The following is an 18,533-nucleotide window of genomic DNA, read 5'->3' on the forward strand; positions in this document are numbered from 1 at the left end:
GAATGTTCAAACTATCGCACCATTGCATTCATTTCACATGCTAGTAAAGTTATGCTTAAAATCCTACAAGCTAGACTCCAGCAGTATGTGGATCGAGAACTACCAGAAGTACAGGCAGGATTTCGAAGAGGTAGAGGAACTAGAGATCAAATTGCCAACATACGCTGGATCATGGAGAAAGCTAGGGAGTTCCAGAAAAACATCTACTTCTGCTTCATTGACTATGCTAAAGCCTTTGATTGTGTGGATCACAACAAATTGTGGCAAGTTCTTAAAGAGATGGGAATACCAGACCATCTTATTTGTCTCTTGAGAAACCTATATGCGGGTCAAGAAACAACAGTGAGAACTGGACACGGAAAAACTGATTGGTTCAAAATTGGAAAAGGAGTCCGACAAGGCTGTATACTGTCGCCCTGCCTATTTAACTTATATGCAGAGCACATCATGAGAAAGGCAGGGCTAGATGAATCAAAAGTTGGAATTAAGATTGCCGGGAGAAATATCAACAACCTAAGATATGCAGATGATACCACTCTAATGGCAGAAAGTGAAGAGGAACTAAAGAGCCTCTTGATGCGGGTGAAGAAGGAGAGTGCAAAAGTTGGCTTGAAACTCAACATTAAGAAAACCAAAATCATGGCATCCGGCCCTCTCAATTCCTGGCAAATAGATGGGGAAGAAATGGAGGTAGTGACAGATTTTATTTTTCTGGGCTCCAAGATCACCTCAGATGGGGACTGCAGCCAAGAAATTAAAAGACGCTTGCTCCTGGGGAGGAAAGCTATGGCAAATCTAGACAGCATACTAAAAAGCAGAGACATCACCCTGCCAACAAAAGTGCGTATAGTCCAGGCCATGGTTTTCCCAGTTGCAATGTATGGCTGTGAAAGTTGGACCATAAGAAAGGCTGAGCGCCAAAGAATTGAGGCCTTTGAACTATGGTGCTGGAGAAGACTCCTGCGAGTCCCTTGGACTGCAAGGCGTTCAAACCGGTCAGTCCTAGAAGAGATCAACCCCGACTGCTCTTTAGAAGGCCAGATCCTGAAGTTGAAACTCAAATACTTTGGCCACCTAATGAGAAGGAAGGACTCACTGGAGAAGGGCCTAATGCTGGGAAAGATTGAGGGCAATAGAAGAAGGGGATGACAGAGAATGAGATGGCTGGATGGAGTCACTGAAGCAGTAGGTGTGAACTTAAATGGACTCCAGAAAATGGTAGAGGACAGGAAGACCTGGAGGAACGTTGTCCATGGGGTCGCGATGGGTCTTAAACGACTTCACAATTAACAACAACAACAACGCCACAATAAATATGTTGGTCTTCAAGATTTCACAGTACTCTGTGCTGGATATATTGTAGATGTACAGAAACTGAAACATACCAGTTTTAGTTCAGAAAGAGGCTAAAACGATCATCTCCAACTGCATTTCTCCCTGTTACAAGGCAGTGAAAGGCACAGAGACCTCAGCTTCATTAGTGCAATTCTACTGTAGCTTGTAATTCTAAAATAGTTTTGCAGGAATATTTTGTTTGTTTTTATAGTTGCCCAACTACTAGTTCAATGAAACAGACCTCGTTTTCTTCCCTCAGCTCAAAGGGTGTTGTATAAGTGGGGGAAAAGTATATTGCTCTTTCCAAAAACTTGAAGTGGTCATTTGCAGAGAGCTTTTTAAATTAGGCAGGGGACCAACAGGACTTATTATAAAGGCTGGCTCCCACGCTACTGTTCCTACGACGACAGGAAAATATACTCTCTCCTTTCCCTGTCCTCATTCAACTAAGCTGCAATTTTGAGTATATTGTCTGTGTTTAAACAGACTCCTCTCTATATGCATTTCCTGCACTTTTATATCTGGATTTACTTAACACACGTAACTCAAACTAACCGTACCGAATTCATCAACAAAGCCCTAATATAAACTATCCAAAAATGTTTTGTCCGCCAACCAAACGTTAAGAAATGCTCCTTCCTGACGTCAATCTCTTCCCGAGTTGGCTTGCTGCAATTAAACTTCAACCTATTGTCTACGCTAGAAGCTGTGCTGCCAACGCTCTAGCTCCAAAGCTTTGCTAGACGAGCCAAGAGAAAAAGAAAAAGAAGAGAGACAGAGACAGAGGACAAATGAGAGAGGTTTGGTGCGCGCATGCGCCCCGCAGCCTTAGCCGCTCACGTCTCCTCCGAGGCTAGTCCCCGCCCCTCAACCTCGTCCCACGCAGGGTCACGAGTGAGTGCTGAAAAGGCGCTTTAACAGAGCTGTTGTGTTGCTTATTCGGAGCTCGCATGGGGCGCGCAGAGGGATCGGCGGGGCGCGCGCCGAGCATCGCTTAAGCCTCGCGAGTCGCGGTCGCTCTCGTTATGAGGCGCGGAGAGCGGAGGGGTCACGGAGGCGCCTCCGGCAAAGCCGCGTTGGAGGAAGGGCAGCCGCCGCCGCTCCCCGACGGCGCTTCTCTGCTGGTTGAAGAGGAGCCGCGGGGGGATCCGCCGCCAGTGGCAGCTGCAGCAGCGCCAGACGCCGCTGTCGTCACTCATGGCGACCGGCGCAGCACTGAGTCCGAGGTGTACGACGACGGGACCAACACCTTCTTCTGGTGAGAGGGGCGACCGTGCTGCCCACGCTCCTATTCTGCCCCTCGAGTCACTCTGCAAGCAGAATGGAGTACTTACGCATCTGGACCTTCTGCATAAAAATAAGGGCCCAGAGGGTGCCTGAATCTGGAGGGAAGGGTTGGGGGGGGGCGCTTATTCTGAAGATGACAGCAGCAGAGGCGAGGGTTTCATAGGGATTTAGAGCTAGTACTTGATTCTAGTGAAATCTGGGCTGATCTTTGATAACTGTGTGTATGTGTGTCCTTTGAAAGAGAGGGTACAGCACCTACTTAGTTTCAGGACAGTCTTTTCCAAATTACTCCTTTCCTGCTATGTGGTGACTGGCTCCATGGCTATTGCTGTCTCCGATGTGATTTTTCATCACTTGCTATCAAAGATGTAAACTAATTTACACTTAAATGTCTTTGGAGATTTTCAGTCACCCAGATCACAGTTATCCCAAAGATTCTTTTTCAAGAGGCAACTGGACTTCCTTGTTTTTCTTTGAAGAGGTTTTGTTTTTCTTCCAAGAAGCTTCTTCAGCTCTGACTGGATGGTTGGGGAATGGAAGGATTTATACTCCTTATACTTTCCATTCTATGATTAGCTGTGTGCAAGGAGTATAAATCCTTCTATTCCTCCACCATCCAGTCAGAGCTGAAGAAGCTTCTTGGATGAGAAGCGAAATGTCTTAAAAAAAAAAAAGCAAAGTCCAGTTGCCTCTTGAAAAAGAATTTTTGGGATAAGTTTACAGTTACTAAATAGACAACCACTGACCCCATTGGGCCATCCTTTCAGAGATATTTCTCCAATGCCTTCAACAATGGCAGAACTTCTAAGGTACTTCAAAGTCCTTAAACATTCAGGGAGATATTCAGAGATGTATCTGCTTTGAAAGTAGCCCATGTTGAACTGTATAGCACAGTCAAACATCAGAAGTTGACCACGAGAAATATTTTATGACATTTGGTATGTCGTAAGATGCTTTATGATTATTTTTATAAAGTTTGCCAAATTTCAGTTCCATGGGAATCATGAGTCCCAGATTTTGTATGCATTTTGGAAGTTAGCCCATTTGAGATACCCTGGTTGAAAAAAATGTTGCCATATGATGTACAATTTTACCCAGTTAAAGGTTATGGATCCAAAAGATATATAGTATGTATAAATAACGTTATTGAACTTAACTGCTGAAGACCAAGTCATCAGTTTAATCAGGATTAAGATTGCTTTCTAGGCTATTTCCACAATTTTACGTCTTTTTATCTAATACATTGCCCCTGAATCTGTTAAGACTATCATTACAAATCAGTTGTGTACCAATAGTGGAATAAAGTAGCTTGAAACCAACTTCCAGTTGAGATAGCGGATCAACATCAGTAACTGAGTTTAAACATGCTTGGGATAAACATATGTCCAGCCTCTGACAAAAATAAAACAAAATAGAAATTAATTAAAAATAATGAATGAATAAGAACGGAAACAAATAAACACAAAAGGCTGACGCGATGGATCACCTAGGTCTTTTTCTGCAGTTAATTTTCTGTTTCTGTTCAGTGTATAAGTGGATATTGCAACATATAATAAAATCTTGGGGAAATGAGCCAATTTAATCTGCATCAATAAAGGGACACTTGGACTGCATCCCTTAACTGTATTTAAGATTGTGCTTAAATTCATGCCTTTTTTTCAGAATACCGTGTTTCCCCAAAAATAAGATTTACCCCCAAAATAAGACCTAGCTTGATTTTTGTGGTTGGGTCTAATATAAGCCCTACCCCCAAAATAAGCCCTACTTAAGACCGCACCCACTCTGTCCCTCAAAATTTTTGACAGACCAGATCGTGTGCCTCCCCCCCCCCGCCTGTTTCTGGTGCCGCCACTGTGAGATGGTCTGAATGGTAAGAGAGGCGAGGACTGAGACAAGCAGAGGCTACCTCTTTTCTATCCCTGCCCTGGATTAGGGAATCCAGCAGGCAAGCGGTGGTGGGGACTGGCCAGGGCCTCATCCATCAGCTTCTCTCTTTCACCCTCACTCCGAAACAGCCTCCACAGGCAGCCTGCACTGCCCCGCAGGTTTTGCCGCTTTTCTCTTCCTCTGCGGAAGGGTAGGAAAGAAAGCTGGGTGTCCTAAGATGTCCCACCCAGGGAGGCGCCTCAAGTTTCCCTCAGTGAGGGAGGAAGGCTTTGGAAACTGCCTTTTCATTTACATTCATCATCAATATTGTAATCCGTCCCTTTATTTTTTTAAAAAAAAATGATTTGTATTTACCATGATTTGCCTCCTTGAATGCCAATGGAAATGCGCGGTATGAATTCTGCGCATGAGCTGCAGAAATACAGACACTCGCACCCTCAAAGCTCACAACACTTCCTCATTTGGGGTGTACCACTGCTTTACAGGTGTGTTCAATTTTTATGACCATCCAATGGGCAACTCCATTACAGTCAAAAATTAAGGGCTATCTATATTTTCCTGGATTGTTAGGGAAAAGGAAATATCTTTTTATATTCTTTGTCCTTTTTTTAATAGTTTCTATTAGTTCTCTAAATTCTTTCATATTAATCTGGCTCTTATCCAGTTTCTATAGATTTTCTACATTAATTGTCTATTTTTAGTAAGCAATGGAAGAAGATTATAAAATCATTTTGTACTTTAGTAGCATTAGGAAGTGAATTGTCTAGAATGCTTATTGCTGATGGAGCATGCAAAGAAATGGAACTGTACCAAAAGAAAAGATTGACAAAGGAGCTTTATTATTTTTAAATAATCCCTGAAAAAAGTGGATAAGAACACAACATGAGATAATAACAGCTGAGTGGGACATAGTAAATATCTGTTATTTTTTCCTTACAGCTTTTATTTTAGCTGATGTTTTAAAATTCATGTTGCTCCTGAGAAAAATAACAGTGACATCTCCATCTCCAAAAAAATAGTGTTTAAAATTGCACTTGTAGGTCCTTAAATAAAAAGCAAGCTTGAATTTTACAATAATCTATGGCAATCACAAAACTTGGCATTAGCTATATGGATTGCATTCAGAAGATTCCTCCTCCAATTAGAAGGGCAGAAACTTGTGTGGTTTGTCCCACCTATCTTTACGTTAGCTTACAAAATAGTTGTAAGCTTAAAAAACAAAGTTTGATATTGCACAGTTCTCTGGCTCTGCAAAAAAACAATTGGCAAAGAGAAAAATGTGAACTGGTTTTGTATGATTTGAACTTTGTGACCTTGGCAGCAAGAGGGATACGTTGATACTAGGCAACAGATTTAGAGCGCAGCTAGCAGCTTCCTAGAAGTTGTTGCATTCCAACCTAGTATCTGAGAATTCACAGTGCTCTACAAATTAGGAAACACCATCTTTCATCATAGAGCCAGGAAGCATTTTAGAGAGCATATTAGGAACAAACTGTGCTGTACAAAAATAGTGACCTAGTAACTGGATCTTACAGACATTTTGGGTTATGTTGTCTTTTAAATGGAGAATGTGGGTAAAATTGTCAGTTCCTCTAATACTACTCAGTTTATAAACTTCTGCTGAACTGGTTTTTTTTTTTCTGTAACACTTCATAATATTGTAATTATTCATCTTGGAAATTAAGTGTATATTGTATTGCAGTTGGATTTTTCCCCCTATAGGATAAGTACTGTTTCAAAAAAGTTTCCATGTGTGTCTCTTATGTTTGATGTTCCTATTATTAGTTATTCTTATATTTGGCTGAACATTTAAAAATAAAAAAATGATGTTCTTACATTTTTAGTAGAGTTATAATCATTATGGAAAAAGCAAGTATAGTGGTAAAGATCTAATTTACTTCGTGCTAGTAAATTGGAGTTCTTTAGTGGAATAATTTATTGATTGTAATTAAAATACTTATATGTAAGGGTTGCCATGAACTAGCAAGAGCTTCCTTATATTTTTGTTAATTTTTATAGCTGATGCAATTAATTCTGTTTATTTACCAGCAAATCACTACAGATCCTTAGCAGTTTACAAGACAGTTGATAGAAGCAATCATTTCAGTTAAAGCATTTATGATAGATATAAATAAATTAAAACAACCAATAACTAAATTGCAACAAAACAAGGGTATGGTGAAATCTGGAGCTGAAGTGAGGAGAGAAGTGAAAAGACTGGTAAGCCTTGAATCACTAATGGAAAGCAGATCCTCCCTAAACTTGCAGTGCTTATCTAGTAGTTCCTGTGGTAAATTTATTAGTCTGGCGACATTCCTATAAATAGGCAAATAGCAACAAAGGTATCACTCTGATCAACTCCTTGTGTTATTTCTGGTCCCTTGCACCTGACTAAGGGTAACTTAATAATACAGTTAAAAAAATAAAACAAATCATAGGAAAACAAAATTAAATAATATTAAAAAATAAATTAATATGATTAAATTAAATGTGGTGATAACAAACCATTCAACCAAATGCTTTTCAGAAAAAAAAGTATTCAATAGCTTCCAGAACATTAGAACAGATGGAATAAGCTTTAATTCTAAGGAAATTGTATCCCACAAGACCTGAGTGGCAGCTGAGAAGCAGTGTTTCCTGGCCTCCGTTCCCCTTACAGCAAGGGTCTCCAACCTTCGGGTCACAGACTGGTACCGTTCTGTGTCCTGTTAGGAACCAGGCCACACAGCTGGAGGTGAGCGGTGGGTGAGTGAGCAAAACCAAAATTGTCCTCCCCTCCAGTCTGTGGAAAAACCGATCCCTGGTGCCAAAAGGGTTGGCAGCTGCTGCCTTACAGTACTTCACAAAAGCTTCTCCTAGGAAGAACATAATAGATGGGCTTATTCAGATTGGAGAAAGCAGTCCTGTAAGAAACTAGGCACCCAGCAAGTTTATATACTGATTAGATAATTTACACATGTAAATTTCAGAAAATATGTAGGTATTAATGTTTTTTGAAATTAAAAAGGAGAAACTCTTTAAAAAGGCTAAGAATAGACGCATTTGAAATAAACTCCAGTCCATGAAATACAATCTAATAAATATTATGCTATCTTCCATTTCAAGAAAAAAAAAGTAAATATTTAATCTAAATGTCCTTAAAAATGGAATAGAAGGTCTGTCTTCTAACTAATGCTTTGTTCATATTGTATTTATATAGGAAGAAGGAGCAAGACTGTTCCTTTTGTCCCTTCTCTCAAGTGCAGTCATGAAATATCAGGAATGAAAGTCTATGCTTTTACTTGAATGCATAGCATTTTTCCTTTTTTTTGCTTAGTTTATAGATATAGGCAATAATATTAATGAAGGTGCTGTAATCTATTTTCCATCATCACTCTTAGAATATATACCAATGGTGGCGAACCTATGGCACGGGTGCCAGAGGCGGCACTCTGTGGGCACGCGCGCCGTCGCCCCAGTCCTAGGCCTTCAGCTGGGTTTTATGAAACCTTTTCGTTTTAGGCCTCCGCCGCCATGTGCAAAAAAAAAAAAGGTTCAATCAATCAGTAAATTTCAACTTCTCGCAGGAAAAAAAAAGATCTTGCAAATTTGGAATTGATTGATTGAACTTTTTAGTCCCACCCAGTCTGCCGTTACCACGGCAGCCTCGCCTACCCAATGGGCCACACCCACCCGGCACCCAACGATGCATAAGTGGGTTTTGGGTTGCAGTTTGGACACTCGGTCTCTAAAAGGTTCGCCATCACTGATATATACATTAAGACTTTTCATCTATAATATTCAAATAAATACAAAATTAAACTCAATAACTGTTCGCAGTTGTAGTGAACAGTAGAAATACAATTTTTCAGAGGTAAAGTAATGCCTCCAGTAGAAGAAGAAAACATGATTTTATTTGAACATTAAATACATAAAATTATCGATTAGTCAACAATTTCATATTGGAGTCTTCAACATTTTTGTCGAGGAATTGCAGCTCATAAGCCATCAGTGTTTGGTCTAGGACAGTGTTTCTTAAAGTGTGGCCTGCATTGAAATAGCTGTGGCTACAGCCTTGGGAGTAGGAGTTCTGGCTGATTGGAGGCCCAGTTGATGATGGCAATAGGAGCCAGAGTCGGCAATTGTCCTGAGGAATAACGAATGTCTCCTGTAACTGCCAACTGGCCAGGTACATGGTCTGCAACAATCTTGGCAGTTTCTTCCCTCTGTGTAGGATACAGGAGTTGAATGTACTATTTTGATTTGATCGTGGTGGCTGATGGCCTGAAGGGATGAGTTAGACTAGCAAGGATATTGAAGGTTTTGGACTGTTTTGTTGGAGGGGGACTGGTCATGCCTTTTGTCCCATGATTGAGAGGCAGTGGCAGGAATGAGCCCTGGCTTATCAGGCCTATTGGATGTGAAGTTCTGTAGAGACCAGGTGAGGATGGGATGGCTAGGGGGAGGATTGAGTAGATATGATGGTGTGAGTGAGGAGTGGGAGGCAGTGCTCAGCCTACACAATGGTTTCAGAAGCACTGGTAGTCTGAGTGGAGTCTAATTCATCTCCAGTTATTTGTTGCTGAGTAGAGTAGGCAACTTTAACTTAGGGATGGGAAGAGGTGGGGAGGATATAAGGGAGAGTGCAGTTTGCACCAGTGTAATATAAATCTTTTAAATAAGTATTCTACAAATGCATAAATTTCCATTTTTCATATGGTAAATATTGATACATGTAGCCCATTCATATAATCTTCCAGTACAGATTGTGCATTAAAGCTGCCACCATATTTCTAAGGCTTTATGAGAGGCTCTTGGCTGTCTCACAGGTCTTCTGTTATTTTTTCAAGTTTGGCTTTTAGGGAATGAATGAATAGCCATTTCCCATCAGCTGAGATTGTCAGATAACATTTTCCCAGTTATCATTATGAAATTTAACATTCATGGTTGGACAGTGAATGTATTGGGATCAACTAAAATGAAAAAAGCAAGGTGTAAGCATTTATGTTTTCTAAAACTTTTCATTGTAAAAGGCAGGGGATATACAAAAAGCAAGCAAATTAGAAAATTAGATTGGATGCTATAGCTTCAAGGGGCTTTTTTTTTTTATAATATGGGCTCAGTTTTAAAGTGATATTTATAAGCACTGAGTATTGATAGTAAACCTGAGTGTTTTACTAGGTGGAAAGTTGTCCAAATTGCTGAATACTACTTAATGAAGAGAGAAGACAGAATCTTTTCTAATTCCTCTTAAGTTAGATAAGTCATCTCTGAATGTAGATGATTTCACCATGTTTGGTTAGATGTTTTGTAAATAACAACAACAATAAAAAGATAAAGTAAAATCTAAAAATATAAAAGTCCTTTTGTTGTTGAAAAAAATTGCACCTTTGAAGGCTTTGAGAATATTCTGATTTTGCTTGATTCCTAGAAAACAGTTAATGACTGTCCCGATCTTTTTTATCAGCTTGTCAGATTCTGAATATGTTTTGGTTCAGAAGGATTTTACTATAGGTTTTTTCTCCAGTTTTTATCTTAATGATCAGCTGCTATTTTACTGACTGCTTTTGAAGACCTCTTTAAACTTCAGCTTATATAAAATGTGCAACTCCCAAATGCACATAGTGAGCGAAAAAATATTTTTGAGGCATTTGCTGGTATTTAAGGTGATGTTATTCTTTTCCTTGCTTGAGATTATCATATCATAGATTTTTCTACTACAGCTATTGTAGTAGATTAGTCTCATTAGGTGAGACTTGATTAGTCTCATTAAGTGAGTTTAAATAGCCAACAATGCTAATTGTTATAACAACCTTTTCAGTACTTGCAAGCTCTGGACAGTTCTCCCCATGGAAACTACCATTTTCTTCAGGATCTTTTAAAACAGGTGTAAAAATCCCTTTTTGTAGACACCGATGGGTGACTCCTCTGAACCTGCATGTGTAACCAGTGAATTTGTGTTACTTTGCCTTTTAAATGCTATATTAATATATTTTATAGTATGGGTGTGTATGTACTTTGCCTTTTAAATGCTATATTAATATATTTTACATTAGGGCTGTGTGTATATGTATATACCAGTGGTGGCGAATCTATGGCATGGATGCCAGAGGCGGCACTCAGAGCCCTCTCTGTGGGCACGCGCATTATCGCCCCAGTCCTAGGTCTTCAGCTGGGTTTTATAAAATCTTTTCGCTTTAGGCCTACGCCGCCGTGTGCAAAAAAAAAAAAAAAGGTTCAATCAGTCAATTTCAACTTCTTGCGGGAAAAAAAAGTTCTTGCAAAGTTGGAATTGATTGATTGAATTTTTTAGTCCCACCCAGTCTGCCGTTACCACCGCAGCCACACCTACCCAATGGGCCACACCCACCCAATGGGCCACACCTACCCAGCACCCAACAATGCATAAGTGGGTTTTGAGTTGCAGTTTGGGCACTCGATCTCTAAAAGGTTCGCCATCGCTGGTATATACAAACAAATATACATACTTAAAACTTTAATGTCTGCTAGTGAAAATAATAAGCCAATTATAAATAGTGTGTCAGAAAAAAATGATTTTTTTCCCCTTGTCAACAGGCAAGCTCACACTTTAACAGTCCTGTTTATCCTTACCTGCACCCTGGGCTATGTGACCTTGCTTGAAGAAACGCCACAGGACACAACCTATAACACAAAGAGGTAAATACCTTTTACAGAATACTGCAGCAAATGCAGTGTTGCCCACTTATTAACTATTGTAGTTCATTGGGATACCAGTTTTTCAATTGCAGTTCTTTGATTGAGATAGTCTTCAACTTACAACCATTCATTTAATGATTATTCGACGTTATAGTGGCACTGAAAAAAAGCATCAAATCTGGCACTTATGATCATCACAGCATCCCCATGGTCATGTGATCAAAAATTGGGCTCTTGGCAAGCAGCAGGTATTTATGAGGGTGGCAATGTCCCAGGGTCATGTGATCACACTTTGTGACTATCCCAGCCTGCTTCCAACAAGCAAAGAGAATGGGAGAAGCCAGGTTCGCTTAACAACCTTGTGATTTATTTAATAAATGCAATGATTCACTGAACAGCCCTGGCAAAAAAGGTGTAAATGTAGGTGCACTGCCTTGCTTAGTAATGGAAATTTTGACCCCAATTGTGGTTATAAGTTGAGGACTACCTGCATTTGGATCTGTTGCCCATTTAGTAGTTATTTCCTAGTCTCATTTGAAAACTAATGTATAGTACATGATAAAAATGTATATTAAATGTTGCATATTGATTAATCCTGCTTTTTAAGAGGTTTCTGTTTATTAAATCACAAGATAATTTGATAACTCTAAAAAATCTTTCCAAGTTGAAAATGTTTTCTTAATATTTCTCTATCTGATAAAGTTTCATTGAACTTACAAAGATTGGAATCAAATAGCATCTTTTAATATATCCTAAAGCAAATGTTCTGTTAAATTAGATTTGAAAATTAATGTATTCATACAAAATCAGGATTCATTCTACATGTAGTCTTAAACTTACAAGCAATTGCTTAACAACTATTCAAAGTTGCACAGAATTGAAAAAAAGTTACTTTTAACCTGTCCTCAAAATTATGACACCAGCCCAGCAGTCTTATGATCACATTTCAGATGCTTGGCAAGTAGATATGCATTTACCAGATTCAGACTTGCAGCCATGTAATTAGCTTAACAACCACATATTTGCTTAATGACTATGGTGACTTGCTTAACAACTATCATAAAAATGGTTGTAAAATCAAGTCTGGTCACATATAATAAGTTTAGGTGTATGTCATATATGTGTTTCACTTTGAGAGCGGGCAACTAAATTTCATTTTTGATGTATGCCGTTGTGCCCACAGTAAAAAAAATGACAATAAAGTCTACCTTATCTACCTTATCTTACCTTATGATCACAATGCCTTACAACCAAAATTCTGGGCTCAAATGAGTCATATGTTGAGGACTATCTGTATACTGCTTTCAGTGAAATAAAATATTGGACTACAGCTAACTTCTTTCTGTAAGCTCAAAACTACTGAATGCCAGAGTATAACATACTGAAAAAAATCCTGGTTCTTGTCTGATAGTGATAGTGTGAGTAGTAGGGCATTGTAGAGTTGAAATGGAATGTAAACAAAGATTAATTATTTCATCAGTTGAACACCAGTCTAGTATAATCATTTCTCTGCTCTTTTCTCCCAGTGATACTTAGAATAAAACTAAACAATTAAGGCCATAATTATTTGTGAAAAAGTAGAAGGGTATTTTATGAACTCCTTGTTGAAAGGTAATACATATATATTAAGTAGGTGACAAATTAGTTATATAAAGTAGACATACACTTTGAGAGTGAACTTTCATCTGCTAGTTTACGTGGCAATTCATTGGAATAGCCTGCCAACTGAATCATAGCTAAATTTTGATTAGTATAATTCTGGAGGCAAAAGTGTACTAAAATATTTATAGGTATCTTATATCTGGCTGACTCATTAGCACCTAGAACAATTAGACTTCATAGCTTAGTTTGAATTACCATATCTGAGTTTAATGTACCTGAACGTGACTTTTGCCCTATTGCTTGTCCTACTGTGACACGAATTATCTGTAAAACGGTCACTAGTTTTGCAGTAAGATAGAATATTGAACTCAGTGAGTGATGTTGGATTAATCAGTTTCTTAGCCTAATTTATCTCAAAGGTTGTTATTTCAGGAGGTAAGTTTAAAAGATACAATGCCATGTATGTAGCTTTGAGTTCCTTGAAAAAAGGCAGGATATGAATGCAGTAAATAATAATAGTTTATCAAGTAATCATTTGGCTCCTGAAATATGCATTGTTTTGCTGAGGAATCATAGGGTGGGAAAAGTTTTATATATGAGAACTAATGTGATCGTTGGACGAAATTAATTCCTAATGCTAAAGTTTGGAATGTAACCAAATATATGTACCTACTAATTAACTTAAGGATATAAAGTTATAATTTTTTGGTCTTTCAATTCATTTGTTATTCTTTTAAAAAAATACATTTCTCTTAATAGTTTAATACCTATAAAATCAGTGCTGTTTATATGGGAAAGAATAAATAAAGAGCCGGTTTGGTGTAGCGATTAAGGCATCAGGTTAGAAACCAGGAGATGGTCAACTCTAATCCTGCTTTAGCATGAAAGCCATCTGGGTGACTTTGGGATAGGCACTCTCTCTCAATCCAACTCACCTCATAGGATTGTTGTGGAGAAAATAGGAGAAGGAAGGCGTATTAGGCATATTTGCTACTCTGAATTATTTATGAAAATAATAATGGCAAAATATAAATAAGATCAGAATCAGGCAAGTATTGTTTATACATTTTTTATGGCTGATGGAGTTTTATCCTCATTATTGCAGTCAGCACAAACACACTGCTTTATGTCTATGCAGCTTTCTAAAACATATACACTTTGATTTTGATCAGTGTGCACAAATCAAATTCACAAATTAATCAAAAGACAAGCAAATTGTCCATTGGAAAGCTAAAGATAGTCAGGATTTATGGCAAGTTACAGGAGCTACAGATCATTTTCAATAATATATCAAACAGGTATTAAACAGGGTGACTGCACACATAGTAACATGCCACTTTTTGCCTTCTGATAAATTAGTTCTGCTATATATAAAATTGTTGAGTGTCCCATCTCCCAAAAGGTGGAGGGGGGGGAGGACTGAGATCATTTTTGTCTCTGTGTTGTGCTTCAGAAGTACGTAAAGCTCTCCGTGAGATTGGGGGATGAGAATTTGCCCTTTTCTCAGTTCTGGAAAGGGAGAAAATGTTAAATATTAATTTTTGCTGACAGCATCTAAACTCAGTGAAATTCAATAATCCACTGTCAGAATATCGAGGGGCAGCTTTATATATCATGCTTGAATGTAGAGAAAGTACCTTTTTACTGATCCAATAAAACAAAAATTGAAATATGTGAATAGTTTTATTGTTTTTTAGAAAGAGAAACCAATTGTTTTGAATGCTTCAAGAGATATTATCTTAAGCAGTCTAACTTACCTTAGTACTATTGTCTATAGGTCTTTATTTTAACTTTTCTCAAAGGGCTGAACTAAATTGTGAGCTTATGAGACTGGTTTTTTTCTTTTTTTTGAGAAGCTTCTCCTTACTCAGCGAACCTTTAAATAGTTTTAGCTATTGCTTAGATGAGACATTAGCTTGATCCATTTCAAACTGGCTTCAGAACACACCGTGGAGTTGTGTCGGCTTAGTTAGTTTGTGTATTATTTTTATTTGGGAATTGGCATGGGGAATGAGACTCTTTGGGTGTTTCTGAGCAGCTCAGTGGCCATGGTATGTTCCTAGATTATCTGAATGTTCTGGGAATAGGAGGCACACTTTTGCAGTACTATGTCTTAGGTAATTTCAAATGGTGTCACTTGGATATAGTTGCTTCTTGAAATGAGAGCTGTTAATATATTGTCCCCCAGGGCTCTGTTTCGTCTCCAGTGCTTTTCACTTTCTGCATGATAGAAGAAAGCATCAGAAAATTAGAGCTGTGTTTTATCAGTTGTACTGAATCCATCTAATCTGTTTTTGGATGTGGATCACACTTTCCTTGAATGATTAGGTTTTTATCTGGAGCCACATCTGAATTGGAATCTCTGATATCCAATTTGAGGTAATAGCCAAGACCACCTTTATCAAGTTTGCTTGATGTGTCAATTGCATCCCTTCCTGGAAGAAACTATTACACTATTTAAATTATTGTGCATGTACCAGTAACCTTCAGTTTTCAGTATTACAACATGGTCTATGTAGGTATATCTATATTTATGGTATAGGACATTCCATTGGTATAGAACTTAGACACCAGATTGTTCTTTGGAAGAAGTTAAAGACACCATGTAACACTGACATTAAGTCATTTCCTGACCACTAAGTTCTTAGATTAATACAAAATATTATCTTCAAACTCTGATCCCACCTGCTCATTGAGATAATCTGAGAAGATTCACTATAGTTGCTTCGGTCTTACCTCATGGTGAATTAGGATCAGGTCTTCTGTATAGCCGCTCCATTTCTTTGGAATATAATCCCCACTGAGTTAAGAGCTATAAGGCCTTGTAAGGATACTTTTTAAACAAGACTTTTAATTCTTGTAAAGAATAGAATAGAATAGAATAGAATAGAATAGAATAGAATAGAATAGAATAGAATAGAATAGAATAGAATAGAATAGAGCTGGAAGGGACCTTTGAGGTCTTCAAGTCCAGCCCCCCGCTCAAGCAGGAGAACCTATACTATACCATCTCAGACAAGTGACTGTCCAGTCTCTTCTTTAAAATCTCCAGTGATGGAATGCCCACGATTTCTAAAGGCAAGCTGTTCCACTGGTTAATTATCCTCACTGTTAGGCAGTTTCTTCTTAATTCCAGGTTGCTTCTCTCTTTGATCAGTTTCCAACCATTGTTTCTTATCCTGCCCTCTGGTGCTTTGGAGAATAATTTGACACCCCTCTTCCTTGTGGCAGCTCCTCAGATACTGGAATACTGCTATCATGTCACCCCTATTTCTTCATTTCTTTAGACTAGTCAAACCCAAGTCCTGCAGCAGTTCTTCATATGTTTTAGTCTCCAGACCTTTGATCATCTTAGTTGCTCTTCTCTGAACTTTTTCCAAGGTCTCAACATCTTTTTTGTAGTATGGTGACCAAAATGATTGCATTATTACATGTGTGATCTCACTAGGGTTTTATAAAGTGGTACTAATACTTCGTGTGATCTTGATTTGATGCCTCTGTTTATACAACCTAGAATTGTATTAGCTTTTTTGACTGCTGCTGTTTCATAGTTGGCTCATAGTCAAGTGATCATCCACTAAGACTCCAAGGTCCCTCTCACAGTTATTGTTTTTGAGCCAGGTCTCACCTAATCTGTATTTATATCTTTGATTTTTCCTGCCTAAATGTAAAACTTTGCTTTTCTAAACATTAAAACTCATTTTGTTGGATAAGGCCCATTGTTCCAGTTTATCAAGATCTTTTTGAATCCTGAGCTTGTCTTTTGGGGTGTTGGATATTTCTGCCAGTTTAGTGTCATCTGCAGTTTTTATGAGTTCACCTTCTATTCCCTCATCTTAAGTCATTGATGAAGAGTACTGGGCCTAAGACGGAGCCTTGTGGTAGCCCACTGCTTACTTCTCTCCATGTGGATGTAGTACCATTGAGGACTACACGTTGAGTATGGTTTATCAGCCAGCTACAAATCAATCTGGTGGTGATGTTGTCTATTCCACCTTTTTCTAGTTTATCAAGCAGTAGATTATGGTCTACCTTGTCGAATTCCTCACTGAAATCTAAGTATACTATATCCACACGTTGTGCTGGTCTAATTTGGTCACTTTATCAAACAATGAAATAAGATTTGTTTGGCATGATCTGTTTTTAACAAATCAGGTACTTCCCCTGTGCTTCAGGATTTTTGAAAGATATGGTGCAATGGTTCTAAGATAACATTCTTCAGAATTCTGAGATGTAATCTGTCGGGTCCTGGTCATAATAGCAACTGTGAGAGGGATCTTGGAATCCTAGTGGACAATCACTTAAATATGAGCCAGGAGTGTGCTGCAGCTGCCAAAAAAATCAACACAGTGCTAGGCTGCATTAACAGAGGGATAGAATCAAGATCAAGTGAAGTGTTAATACTACTTTACAATGCCTTGGTAAGGCCACACTTGAAATACTGCATCCAGTTTTGGTCACCATGATGTAAAAAAGATGTTGAAACTCTAGAAAGAGTACAGAGAAGAGCAACAAAGATGCTCTTCTTTTTTGGGGGGGGGGTGCAATCTGAGGTGCTTTTCTGTTTTTATTGATACGACTTTTTTAGGGATATTTGGTGCTGTTTCTTTGCTAGGTGTCTGTATATTTTCTTTGAGGGGGAGGTTGTGGGTCTGTGTATTTCCATCTAGGGGGAGAAATCAATTGCTCAACTTTAATGGAGCTGCTTCTGGTTGGGTTAGATTGGGCAGTAGTGATTTGTTAGATGTATGCTGCTGCTTCCTTTGATTGTTGTGTTTCCTTCTATGTCTGACATATCTCCATTTGTTTTCCTTTAATTGATTTTACTTTTTTAAAAATTGTGATTTTTGTATCTCAGATTTTTTTTTTCATTACAGCCACCAAGAGATAATCAGCTGTTACAATATTATTCATGACTAACTTGTTAGCTAATGTTTTGATCTGGATATTATGCTGTGAAAGTCTGTTTCCCCTTTCAGGTGAACAAAGAATTCATGTTGCAATCTCTAAATCACAGACACTTTTGTTATAACAAACAACAAATAGTTGTTGGGTTACAACCACATTTTAGGCAGACAAAAGCAAAGTTTGCGATCACATGATTCTTGGGCACTCCAACAATTCTAAGTGCAAGTTGGTTGCCAAGCATTTGAATCACACTCATGTGACCATGGGCACTACAACAGCTGGATCTTCGAGGAACAGTGGAAGTTACTTAGCAACTTCAAAAGTTTCCTGATTATCTGTAATGCAAATTTGGCTCAATCCTATTGCTTAGAAGATACTAATGAGGCACAAGAAAAGATCATTTTTGAAGCATTATATACGGTACCATAAGCTGTTTAAACAGAGCTTTGTCCTGGGACAACAGACTAGCATTTGAGACCCATCAGGATAACCTAATGTCTTTAAATTATGTGAATTCTGCAATGTGTTGACTTCTTAGATCATAAATATGTGATAACCAACTAAACTGTAAATTTGCCACCACTATTGTCATCCAGTCACTGGGCTCTACACTTCTATGGCCATTTTGCTTGGGGTTGTGAGAGAGGCTGAAAATCCTCTATGCTTTGGGAGGGGAACTTGGATATAGAATATTGATTTTATAGAAAACTGAATGCAGATCTTCCAGGAGGTTCATATTCTTATGTCTAAACAAAAATAAACCTAAAAAAGCCTTTGCTCTTAAAAGTGTTACGTAGGTCGTATGAGGCAATTCCCATTCATGCAGCAGTTGTGATGGCAATACTGATCTCTTCTTG

The 18,533-nt window shown here is 38.4% G+C and overlaps 1 protein-coding gene across 1 annotated transcript in view; it reads left to right on the forward strand.

Annotated features, from left to right (window-relative positions):
• The first annotated feature begins 2,205 nt into the window (after positions 1-2,205).
• The window catches only part of PTDSS2 (phosphatidylserine synthase 2), a 39,308-nt gene continuing 22,980 nt past the window's right edge, over positions 2,206-18,533 (forward strand). The window contains exons 1-2 of the mRNA XM_039353252.1: positions 2,206-2,593; positions 11,065-11,166. Of these exons, the coding sequence (XP_039209186.1) occupies positions 2,361-2,593; positions 11,065-11,166 (335 nt within the window). The 5' untranslated portion in view covers positions 2,206-2,360. The remainder of the gene's footprint in view (positions 2,594-11,064; positions 11,167-18,533) is intronic.

Source organism: Crotalus tigris, unplaced genomic scaffold (genome assembly GCF_016545835.1).
Source record: "Crotalus tigris isolate CLP2741 ecotype Arizona unplaced genomic scaffold, ASM1654583v1 scf7180000018504.2861643, whole genome shotgun sequence".
Taxonomy (NCBI): Eukaryota; Metazoa; Chordata; class Lepidosauria; order Squamata; family Viperidae; genus Crotalus; species Crotalus tigris.